Source organism: Chanodichthys erythropterus, chromosome 3 (genome assembly GCF_024489055.1).
Source record: "Chanodichthys erythropterus isolate Z2021 chromosome 3, ASM2448905v1, whole genome shotgun sequence".
Classification (NCBI taxonomy): domain Eukaryota; kingdom Metazoa; phylum Chordata; class Actinopteri; order Cypriniformes; family Xenocyprididae; genus Chanodichthys; species Chanodichthys erythropterus.
Genome location: NC_090223.1, coordinates 8,101,848 through 8,115,141, shown reverse-complemented (window position 1 = coordinate 8,115,141; position 13,294 = coordinate 8,101,848). Strand labels below are relative to the sequence as shown.

The 13,294-nt window shown below is 36.7% G+C and overlaps 1 protein-coding gene across 1 annotated transcript in view; it reads left to right on the top strand.

The window, feature by feature from the left end:
- Window positions 1-421: 421 nt before the first annotated feature.
- The window catches only part of LOC137002951 (hepatic and glial cell adhesion molecule-like), a 99,866-nt gene continuing 86,993 nt past the window's right edge, over window positions 422-13,294 (top strand). The window contains exons 1-3 of the mRNA XM_067362923.1: window positions 422-458; window positions 9,582-9,902; window positions 10,068-10,354. Of these exons, the coding sequence (XP_067219024.1) occupies window positions 422-458; window positions 9,582-9,902; window positions 10,068-10,354 (645 nt within the window). The remainder of the gene's footprint in view (window positions 459-9,581; window positions 9,903-10,067; window positions 10,355-13,294) is intronic.

Here is a 13,294-nt window from a genome sequence, read left to right as displayed (position 1 = left end):
GAAGATTTTCAGAGAAATCCAGCAGTTAAACTCGTCCAGTAGCTCCTCCCACACAGACTGACCTTTTCAGTAATTATTTTAAACTTCAGAACTTTTTATTTCTCAAAACAGAATTAGTCTTTCATTTCATTCCTTTTGAATCTTGACGGACACATCCCAGCATCTGAAATAAACAGAGGTTTGGGACAGAAATGTCTCTAAATTTGATAATATTTTGATCATATTATTAGAAATAGTTCCCATTCTCTCCTTTCTGTAGCTCATTTTGAGAAGGCATGGCAGTATCTGAAGGAGGAGTTTAGTTTCACTGAACCACTTTACAACAGACCCGCAGATTCATTCGCTTTAAGAAACATTCAACGTTTTCACGAGTGTCAGGATACGACTATTATCACAGCTCTGTTTCAAACTATTTCATAAAATGATTGTTTTCATCTGTTTGTGCTTGTGTCAGGCTGGTGAGTATTTTTATAGCCTCACTTCAGTTTATTTTCCCTAGTGGAAAAAAAGTATGCTAAGTATACTCACAGCAAGACTAATTATTAGTATTTTTCAAGTGTGTTAATGATTAGTTCATTTAAAGTGTGCTATTTTGAATCAACTAATTTTGTACTAAGTATATTTTAGTTGTAATTAAGTTGTATAAAAACACAACTTTAAGTATATTTAGAGTACTTTTTTGTGTTAAATTGGAACAACTTCAAGTATACTTAGTACACTTTAAGTATATGTCTGTGTAGGGACTAATTACATGCTTGAATCGTGATATTAAAGTGTACTAAATTTGTGTTATATAAAAGTATACTTTTATTTGTGTTATAAGTATATTTTATTTGTGTTATAAATATACTTTGTGTTATAAGTACACTTTATTTGTGTTATAAGTATATTTTATTTGTGTTATATGTACACTTAATTTGTGATTTAAGTACATTACAAATTAATTACGACGAATAATATGTTATTTTACAGGTAATAGTATATACTGTATGCTCAGTACCTTTGGCTTATTCCAAATATTAAACATTACACACTTTGCAGTCAATAACAATACACTTTGTTATTACTTATACTTTGTATAATATAGTCAACATTTGAAGTGGATCAAAACCTTTAATCAAAGTTGTCCTAAATCCTTCTTCTTAGGACAACTTTGCTGATTTTTTTTATCCACTTTAAATGTTGACTACTGTACTGTGAATTACATAATCTCACACAATACAGTATTATAATTGTGCTACTATTTAAATACAGTTTAACAAATTACTTAGGTGACATTTTCCCAAAGTTGAATGAATTTGTTTTCAAGGCCATCAAAATAAATAAAATGTAACAACATCACTAATGAAGAGACATATTTCATTAACAAATCCAATGGTTTTTATATAAACTTAACATAAGATTCAGCAAAACTTACCATGTTTTTCATTAAAGAAAATAATTATTGGATCAGTGGTGACCCTCTATACACAAATACAAATTACACATTATATCCCATTTTCTGATGATCTTCTCATTATTGTGTCTAATGGCCGCTTACACAACTTGGGTAAAGTTGGTTTTATATTCGCACATTCTGACATATTCAATAGTCTTGTTAATCACACTACATTGGACATTCAGTGGACATTCACAAGTAAATATGCCATTAAAACAATACTTGCCTATTTTGATCGACTGAAAAATGTTGTAAGTTGACAATCGTTGGTTGTCAATATCATGTCGCTGCTTAAAATTCGCAAACATTAATTTATTGCACATTTATTGGAAAGTCTGTATTTATCAGAAGTCCGAATGCGTGAATATAAAACCAACTTTACCGAAGTGCTTACACAGTGACCGCAGAAACTTGTGAAGAACAGCTTCTGTTAACAGAATATATCAAAGAGAGAAGGTCAGCTAGCATGTTCAACTTTTACAATAGTCTAAATCCCACATTGAACCAATACTATTTTTGAACAGTAAATGAGGATTAACAGCAGGGAACTGTATCAGTATGGCATGTCGATATTGTTTTCGGTTCATAGTCAAGCATACAACACTTCATGAATTAATATCATAGATCAGATATTCTAGATCAACCGTAGATCTACTTCGGTAAAGTTGGTTTTATATTCGCACATTCGGACTTCTGATAAATTCAGACTTTCCAATAAATGTGCAATAAATTAATATTCGCGAATTTTAAGCAGCGACATGATATTGACAACCAACGATTGTCAACTTACAACATTTTTCACAGTCGATCAAAATAGGCAAGTATTGTTTTAATGGCATATTTACTTGTGAATGTCCACTGAATGTCCAATGTAGTGTGATTAACAAGGCTATTGAATACGGATGTCCGAATGTGCGAATATAAAACCAACTTTACCGAAGTTACAGAATACGGGTCAATTTGACCAATCATATGAATGTTTTGGTGCTTTCATTGTTTTATTAAATAAATTATACATTGCGACAATATAATTCACCTGAAAGCCCCTGAGTGACTGCACGAGGGTGTTTCAGACGAGGACTGTGACGTCAGCAGCTCTGATTGGCTGAAGGCAGTGAGCAACAAAATCTGATTGGTCACAGACCAAGTTGAAGAGTCATTTGAATTCCGAAGTCTCAAGTTTAACCACTCGACATTTTTTTTTCCCGCGTAACGTTACTTGTGCTGCTGGTGTGTTGTTTAATATAGATTTGTGTGTTCGATTGTAAAATGATTTTGCCAGTGTAAACTTATTAAACATATTTACTCATATTTGGAAATTGTAGGCTACACTGCATTAAATGGGCTTTTAATGCATTAGTCATACTGAAATAAATAAGCACAAGTAATAAAATTAATTCCAAGCATAGGCGTAATTTGTGGGTGGGAAGGGTGGGACATGTCCCCACCACTTTTTGAAACATCTCGCGGCACGGATATCTAATCGCAAATAGAAAAAACACCAGCAAATAAAGAAAACATCTTCATCAGTTTGACAACACATGCACTGCAAAAGTCCACAACACTTACAAATAGACAAACGCGCTGCAAATAGCACATACTAGGCCCAGCGATCTCAAGCCCCTTCTGCGATGATCTGAATGATGATGAGGATGATGATGATGATTAGGCTACTTTTAGAATTAATTTAATAATTTAATTTGCCCCACAATAATTTATAGTGCATCATGCGTATGTGCTATAATAAGATTAGCTAACTCCTCATTTTTAAAAAAACAACTTGTAACACCAACATCTCTCCTCATTTTTTTCAATACGTATGGGCCACAAGAGAAATATTAAGAAATAAATTAAGGTTAAATAGTGTTATCAGAACATGGTGAAGCTTCATGTAGAGCTCTCTTCGCTTTTGTTTTTACTTTCACTTTCTGCAGTGAATAATTGACTGGGATTTGAGACATTAAAATCAAGTAAATTATTTAAAAATATTATTTATTACTAATAATTTATTAATAATATTTTTTTAAAGCAAAATATCCCCTAAATCGTTGGGATTGTTCAATGTTTACTCATGGTGTGCACCTGAAAGGTGAGTTTTTTTGTTTATACTTTTGTTTGTTAACATTATGATCGTATGTGCATTATGAGCAGGCCTATTTGCAGCGCGTTTCACTATTTGTAAGTGTTGTGGACTTGTGCAGTGCATGTGTTGTCAAACTGATGAAGATGTTTTCTTTATTTGCAGCGCGTTGAGCTCTCTCGGCCACCGTACCATATGATCTCGAGGCCACGACTTTACATTGTGTGGCCAAGACATAAGGATGTCGTTACCTCGATAAAACGATCTCGTGGCCACGACTTATTATCACGTTCCCACGAATTAATATCTTGTGGCTATGACATATTATCACGTTCCCACGAGTTTATATGTCATTATATGTTCATATGTCTTGGCCACGACAAAACTAAGTGAATCGAACATGTCCCCTCCCGGTCACCGTAAGATTCACACGGACAAGAGCATCAATCTATCGCTTAACTGTTGCAGAGACTCTCTATTCATTCCATTGAAATCACAAAACAAAATTCACATAAACGTGTCCCTGCTCTTGATATACAATCACTGATGAACATCTTTGGTTTTAATGAGAAAAAAAAAACTAATGTACATATTCTCGGGACTAACAACATTATATTATAGCAGATGTATGGAAGAAACTATCGTATTAATTTTAATTTTAATATTATTATTATTGTAATAATATAATTAAATACACCCCCCCACAGACATACACATTCCTGTCCCACCCACTTTTGTTGTATTGTGAAAATATGATGCTAATATACTTTTTATATATTTAAAGATAGTACATACAAAAAGGGAATACAGTGGGTACGGAAAGTATTCAGACCCCTTTAAATTTTTCACTCTTTGTAATATAGCAGCCATTTGCTAAAATCATTTAAGTTCTTTTTTTCCCTCATTAATGTACACACAGCACCCCATATTGACAGAAAAACACAGAATTGTTGACATTTTTGCAGATTTATTAAAAAAGAGTAAGAGTAATACTGAGCAAAGGGTCTGAATACTTAGGACCATGTGATATTTCAGTTTTTCTTTTTTAATAAATCTGCAAAAATGTCAACAATTCTGTGTTTTTCTGTCAATATGGTGTGCTGTGTGTACATTAATGAGGAAAAAAATGAACTTAAATGATTTTAGCAAATGGCTGCAATATAAAAAAGAGTGAAAAATTTAAGCTCTGGGGCATATTCTTCGTACGTCGCTAATGCCTGGGGGGTATTGCACAAAAGCAAGATAAGGGATTAAGCTGGGATTTTCCAGTTATCCTGGCTGAATTTAGCCCTGACTCGGTTGCATAAAGGGAGGCTAAATTAATCTACATTAAGTTACTATGGAGATTTACATTTTGCAGCTAGCCTGCTCCGGAGCAGGCTAACTGTCAGGCTAAGCTGAGCTCCTCTAACACTGACCAATAGGAATGCAATGATATTACAACTGACTCTCTCACATACAATTATTTGACTTTATTAACATTATATATATATATATATATATATATATATATATATATATATATATATATATATATATATATATATATATATATATATAAAAAATACACACATTTACTAAATTGTGCTAAATAAAAATATATATTGGTGTAAGTTTAAGACATTTTTATTATTTTAATATTTTATTAAAAGGTAAGTATGATGAGAAACAAAACATTTAAAGAGAAGTAATTTCTTAAAAATTAAGTGTTATATACAGTAGCCCACTGAATCATTCTCAGACTTAATGCTGACAACAATAGAAGCACTTGGGAGAGAACTGTCAGAGACTTATTTCTTAGCACAGAAGAGTACAAGAGGATTACCAAATCATTGTTTTAAGTGTGAAAATATAGCAAAAGTAACACAGAAATTCAAAATCAATAAACCTGTGACAAGGCCCCTGAAACAATCAGGCCTTCATTTGTAAGCTTTCATTAAGTGATGAGTGATTTGTTTGCTAGACAAAGAGCAGGAGAAATACCAAGAGAGTGTTTCAGCCAGCAAAAGCTATGAAACGAGTGACAGAGTAAGATGTGGCCTGCTGAAGTGACATGCATGGTTGTTGTCCACACTGAAACTACACACTGTAGTCAAAGCACAATAAAGTCAGCTAGCCTTTTCCAAGGCCCATATTTAATCTATACTCTGGTCTCATATATATATATATATATATATATATATATATATATATATATATATATATATATATATATATAGGTTTTCCTTTCTTACTGGCTAAATGTTTTGTGCCCAATATTTAATTAGATTGTTTTAAAATATATGAATACATTTCTCTCTGGTTTTGTTTGGCAGTAGTACTCTTTATGGTTATTAGAAGAGCAGAAATTAAAAATCACAAAATTAAAAATTAAATTTAATATGCACAGACTAAATTTTAATTGGTAAGATGAATCTAAACTCAGTAATTGTCCCAAAGTATATTGATTTACCCCATTACAATAGTCCATTTACAGTTACTATCATAAAAATACACTTACTTGTAGGTTTGAAAGTGTACATAAGGCACATTTAATGTCCAACATCAAATATTTTAGCGAAATGTATATTTTAGAATTACTGCGCTTCTATTGCGTCCCGTCTATTTAGCGTGCATGCGCGCAGCAGCGCTCGTTCACTGTGAAGTTTAGCCGCAGAATGGAAATATTTGCATTACTTTCTAACATTTACAGATGGAGAATAAACTTGTGAAAAGTAAGTTATGCACTAAGGAAAACACCATGTCTCAAACGCATAAAATAGCACAAAATGTATGCCGTTTCCTATGGTGGATCGATTTGATCCATGATCGCCCTCTAGGGCTGCTTAAGAAAAGTGTGCACGCTAAATTATCTTGACTAGGTGAACCTGGATCGAATTAGCGGGACTGCGTGAACTTCAATTACCTTTTATGAAACCGTTTTAGCCCAAACTCATTTGTTAGGTTAACTCAAGTCAGGTTTTGGAGTTTAATCCTCGCTTTTCTTAGCATCTTTTATGAAACAGCCCTCTGTTTCACACATAATCCGTCTGCAGTGCGTATGTGTTGCTGAAGCAGGAAGCGGCCATATTATGGAGTCAAATTAATGCCTTAAAGTTTTGCACAAAAATAAAGTTTTGTAAAACACAAAAAAGAATTGAGCTATAAAAAAATGTTTTGCAAACAAAAATAAAGAATTGCAAAGGAAAATAAAATATTGAGTGGAAAAAAAATAAGTTTTTCAAACAAAAATAATAAATTGCAAAATAAAATAAAGTAGTGCAAAAATAAAATATAATCAATTACAAAAATCAATGACAGCTGTAATCCTATTTTATCTTTGCCACATATTTTTCATGCTCAAACCTACAAAATCATTTGCAACGCTCATTTTATTCTGCGTTTCAGTCAAGCGTGCGCTTACGATACCGGTTTTCTTTTGCGCTGCACTTTTCTGTGCGGATCGCTTTATGGCACTGGTTTGACGTGGGGGTGGAGTCAAGAAACGGGGGCACGCCCCCGCGAAACACGTCATCGGCAGGAGACGCAGATCGCAACAGAACAGGGCAGCGTTTCCCAAAAGCATCATAAGCTTTTGGAAACCAATGGAGCTACGATCAACTTAGGCTTACGATGCTTTTGGGAAACGCTACCCAGATCAGATCAAGCATAGAGACAGAGCACATTTATTATAATCTGAAAACCACGCCCACCGGGGAAAAACAATCCAACCGTCTCCATTGACTTTGTATTGCGTGAGGCTGCCTTCTTGTCTTTTCTGACTCATTACAATAAACAGAACAATGCCTAAAAGCTGCTGTGTGACAAGGTGTACAGCTAACAAGCTAAAAAAAACAGAAATACGTTTTTATAAGCAGTCGACCCCAAAAAACGAATGTTTAAGGGCACAAAAGTGGATACAGGCAGTGAGACAGAGCGCAACGGGTCATATTACTATGCATTGGAGGGGGTCGTAACCGGCGACAACATATGCTAAACAAACCAACAAAAACAAACCATTCATTATTTTTAACCATGTCAAAGAATTATTTCACCTGTCGCCGATTACGTTCCCTTCCAATGTATTTCGCGGGGTCGTGCCCCCGTTTCTTGACTCCACCCCCACGACAAACCAGTGCCATAAAGAGATCCGCACAGAACAGTGCAGCGCAAAAGAAAACCGGTATCGTAAGCGCACGCTTGACTGAAACGCAGAATAAAATGAGCGTTACAAATGATTTTGTAGGTTTGAGCATGAAAAATATGTGGCAAAGATAAAATAGGATTACAGCTGTCATTGATTTTTGTAATTGATTATATTTTTATTTTTGCACTACTTTATTTTATTTTGCAATTTATTATTTTTGTTTGCAAAACTTATTTTTTTTCCGCTCAATATTTTATTTTCCTTTGCAATTCTTTATTTTTGTTTGCAAAACATTTTTTTATAGCTCAATTCTTTTTTGTGTTTTGCAAAACTTTATTTTTGTGCAAAACTTTAAGGCATTCACACAGCACACGTTTGCAGTGCGTAATGATATATTCATTACGCTTATATATTGACAGTTGCTGGAGTAGTTTAGTACACGTAAACATGACACAAAGATTTGAAAACTTACTGTCGACACCAACAGCCGACGAAACTGCTTCCCATGCCTTTTCCTTCGCATTCAAATCTTTGTACAATACATTCTGCGGGTCATACAGAATTTTATGTTTTTCCACCTCAACGAGACGAGTGTCATCCATGTCACCTTGTTTTTGAATAGATTGGTTTAGGTCCGCCTGTCACGTCATTGCCTGCTGGGATGCGAGTTTCCCTCTCCAACGATGGGGAAAAACATATCTTGATCGCATTATGCAAGAAAATATGCAACGCATACGCACTGCAGACGGATTATGTGTGAAACAGGCGTAACTCACTTAGCTGGATTTGACTGATGGCGATTTGGCATGATCTTGGATTGTTCGGTTCTTCGATGCTCACCCTAGACTTGCTGTCATAGCAACAGGTCTGTAAGCTCAGACCTGCTCGGGAGCAGGCTTATTTCATGTAAACAGGATTAGATTGCATCTTTTTAAGCGGAGGTGATGCCCTAATGTAAACCAGGGACAATGATAATGATTTAAAAATAAATTTGCAAATAATACTATAATGCCGTGTAGTGTCATAATATAGACACCGACAGTTTTACTCTTTGAGAGATTCATTCGTGAGGGAATAATTACGTAATATTTTTTTATTGGAGTCTTACACACATGTACAGATGTCTATGCTGTACATGCATTTGTGCATTTGAACCGTGACAGATATTATGGGAGTGGCTTGATGAAGCGCAGGAGACGCAGATAACTTGATCTTGACCCTTAAGAAACTTTAATTAATGTCAAATATGCTTCAAAGGTAAATTAGTTGCTAATTACAACATTGAAATAAAAAATTGCCTGTACAAATACTAGAAATTGTGAATATGGCCTAAATAATTGGGTAATCATGTAAAAAAAATAGTGTACATTTCATTTATCTATTATAACATTTATGTCGTTCTTCTGTCATTTATTCGCTTGGCTGTTTCCTTATAAATGTCTAGAAATTCGTCAAGTTTTTCGTCAGGTGTCTTTTCTCATTCTATGATGTCATTACGTTGTCTTGACTCCAGCCAATCGCTGCATTGCTGATCGTGGTTTCGTGTATCGATACATCTGCCCTTTTCATGGAACAAGAGAACACCCAGCAATCTTAGACAACTTAATCCAGATATTTTAATCCAATCTGCAAATTCGTTTAAAGAACCAAATTAGCCAGAGTTCAGTTATCACGATTAGAAGATCTGGCATCTGTCAAATCATCTCAGATGTATTAAGCGAGGTGCGAAGAATATGCCCCTGGTCTGAATACTTTCCGTACCCACTGTATATTTAAAATACAATAAAGTAGGCTATTTTTTTTCACTAGGGTTATCATTTAAACACATTATTCCAACATTCATTTTGCTTCTAATATTTTCCACTTTCATTGACTGTATATAGAAATGAGTGCAGAGTGAAGAATTAATTTCAGTTAATATGTGTGTTTGTGTTCAGGTGTGTTTGTTGCTGATGCAGTGAAGTCAGAGTCAGTGACTGAGGGAGAATCAGTCTCTCTGAACTCTAGTTTCACTCAAATACACAGAGATGAAGAGATCAACTGGAAGTTTGGGGACATTCTCATAGCTAAAGTGAAGAAAAACAAAGAGAGCAAGTTTTTTGGTGATAATGCTGAAGGGAGATTCAGAGACAGACTGAAACTTGATCATCAGACTGGATCTCTGACCATCATCAACAGCAGAACCACAGACTCTGGACTTTATACAGTCTCCAGCAGTGAAAGAGACATGATCAACATGATCAATCTCACTGTCTATGGTGAGGAGAGAATTACTATCCTGTTTCATCTGTTGACTAAATTCACCAGATAATGTTACTGAGAATATGATAAAATGATGGAGAATTCTGTGATGATGCTGATCATTTTATCCAGAAGATCACAGTGATTTCTACTGAATCTGATTCATTCTGTCATGTTTTCAGCTCGTCTGCCTGTTCCTGTCATCAGCAGTAACTCTTCACTAAACTCTTCATCTTCATCATCATCATGTTCATTGGTGTGTTCAGCTGTGAATGTGAGTCATGTGACTCTCTCCTGGTTCAAAGGAAACAGTGTATTGTCCAGCATCAGAGTGTCTGATCTCAGCAGCCGGTCTGATCTTCTTCTCCATCTGGAGTGTGTGGATGATTCCTACAGCTGTGTGCTGAACAATCCCATCAGAAACCAGACTCAACACCTCTACAACACTCAGCTCTGTCACACATGTGCTGCAGGTACTTCACTGATGATATCTGGTGTTTCTGCACACATTGATCTGGACTAATGACCGTCTCTTTCAGTTCTTCCAGTCTCTCGGACAGTGCTGATCTCTGCTGCTGCTGCTGCTGCTGCTGGATCTCTGTTGATTGTTGCTGCTGTCGGGATCTTCTGCATCTGCAGGAAACGCACAAACACACACAGAGAAGGCAAGTGTTTCCTGTATGTATATAATTCTCAAGCATCATTTCACTGAGTGTTTGTTTCTGTCATTATTATTGAAACAGAGACTCGAGCAGAAGAAATCACTTACGCTGATCCCACATTCAACAGAAGAAACAGAAATAAATCGGTAAGATCTTTGATTTCTGTGTATGGTGTGTCTCTGTGTTGTTTCAGCAGTGAGTCTGATTTTAGTGTGTTTGTGTGTGTTTAATGATTTACACACACAGCAGTCAAGTCAAGTCACCTTTATTTATATAGGGCTTTTTACAATGCAGATTGTGTCAAAGCAGCTTTACAGTAATAACTGGTATATAATTTTGGCTGCACAGCAGCTCTTAAAGAAAATGGTGTCAGTATCCATCTTAAGTAAATAGTTAATTTATCTATATCAGCACTGGAGTAAACAGTGATGTCATCATCCAGCTCAGTTCAGTTTGCATACAATGGTGTCAATGCAGGCAGATCAAAACACTGTTGAAGATCAAATGTCAAGTGTCCCAACTAAGCAAGCCAAAGGCGACAGCAGCAAGGAACCTGCTGGCAAACAGGTATTAAAATGGAGAAAAAAACCTTGGGAGAAACCAGGCTTAGTTGGGGACCAGTTCTCTGTTGTGGTCGTCTCAAGGTGCAGGTCCTCAATCTCACCTGGATACGGCCCAGATCTGGTTGACTACGGTAAACCTTGGGATAAACAGAAAGACTAATATTAGCGTAGATGCCATTCTTCTTCTGATGTAACGAGTACATCCGGTTTTATAGGAACAGTTCCCGGTTCCGGCTGAATTTATGCAGCCTAATAATCCTTTAATGGATTTGAAAATATAAATTGATAATATGTTATGTGTATGCCAGGTTAAAGAGATGTGTTTTTAGTCTAGATTTAAACTGACAGAGTGTGTCTGCTTCCCGAACAATGCTAGGAAGATTGTTCCAGAGCCTGCGGTTGATTTTGATATTCTAGGTATTATCAACTTGCCTGAATTCTGAGATCGCAATAAACGTGAAGGACTATAATGATTTAAGAGCTCGCTGAGGTACTGGGGAGCTAAACCATTTAGTGCTTTGTAAGTAATTAGCAAGATTTTAAAATCTACAAAATGTTTAACAGGAAGCCAATGCAGTGATGACAGAACTGGGCTAATATGATCATACTTCTTAGTTCTAGTAAGGACTCTAGCTGCTGCATTTTGTACAAGCTGTAGTTTATTTATCAGGTGAGCAGAACAACCACCCAGTAGAGCGTTACAGTAATCTAGCCTTGAGATCATGAACGCATGAACGTTTCAGGTTACGTATGTAACCATGGTTCCCTGAGAACGGGGAACGAGACTCTGCGTTTGAATACGCTTTGGGGAACGTCATCTTGTGAACCGGTGTCTGAAAGCAATTGTAAAATCTCACCAATTCTATTGGCTGGCGACAGCCTATGATATCATCATAGCGCGACCCGGAAGTATATTAGGAGCACCTAGAGAACCTTTCAGTACCAAACATCTGAAGGGACTGTTCAGCAGGCAGCCCCGATGCATGGCTAGGAAATGCAGAGTCTCGTTCCCTATTCTCAGGGAACCATGGTTACATACATAACCTGAGACGTTCCCTTTCGAAAGGGAACTCAACTCTGCATTTGAATATGCTTTAGGGAATGATATACCCACACTGACATGCTTGAGCGAAGTGCATGCCATAAAAAAACAAACGTCAGAAAAGACAAACGTCAGAACTAGCAGCTTCAACTGAAGTGCCATAACCACTCCACCTACGGGTCATACATAGGCTCAAAGGCTTCTGGAAACAAGCTTCCTTCCAAAGAAAATTGGGTACCTTTAAGGGAATGTGGCCAGGGGGCCCGAGGGAACCCTAGCCAGTCACTTGTCAGGGGAACGTCCTCAACCCTAATTGCCACCAGGGAGGCCTGACCTGGTCTACTTTACAGAAACCTAGTCTTGGCCAACCTCTCTGATCACAGATTCTCCAATCACGGCATCCTGGAGAGCAAGACTCAGCTTAGCACTTTTTACCCTTACTAATGAGGGGAGTAACACTCTGCTCAATCCTAGGATCTACTCAGTATGTGATTATTTGCACTGAGGAGGCTGTACTCCAAAGGAATCCAACAAGGAGAGAGTATAATAGCCTAAGAGCTGATCCTAAGAGGGAGGCCTCAGAGAGGCCTTCAACAACTGACCAGCTTTGGGAGCTAAGTACTATGCAGGACAACCCTCAAACGAGGGGAGTACTGAAGCTTGACCTAACAGATAAACCGTACTGTAGGCACAAAATCATGGAGGTCCAGGAGGGGGCCTGCCACATGACATCAATTTTATATGTGTAGAGATACGTTTCAGCGGCCTTACTAAAGGCCGACATGTACTCAGTCTGCTTAGAGAACACCCAGAAATGGGAGGGGGAAGCTTAAAGTGGGCCTGTGAAGGGCCTGAACAGCTTTGCTTGCTGAATGCAGATCCAATAGAATTAGACTGAGAGTGCCCACATAACAGTCTACCTAACACAATCCAATGAGTGTACTCAGTAATACACTTTTTACTCTTTAAAGCAAGAGGAGTACAGCATATGCCAACATGCTCTAAAGGAGGCCCAAAAGAGGGCTTACAACTTCTAGACACATGGCATCAGCTCACAGCAGTGTTCTAAGCACAAAGGGAGCCAAGTAGAGTAACCATCATTCTCAAATGAGGTTACCTAGTTTAACTCAACCTGAGCTATC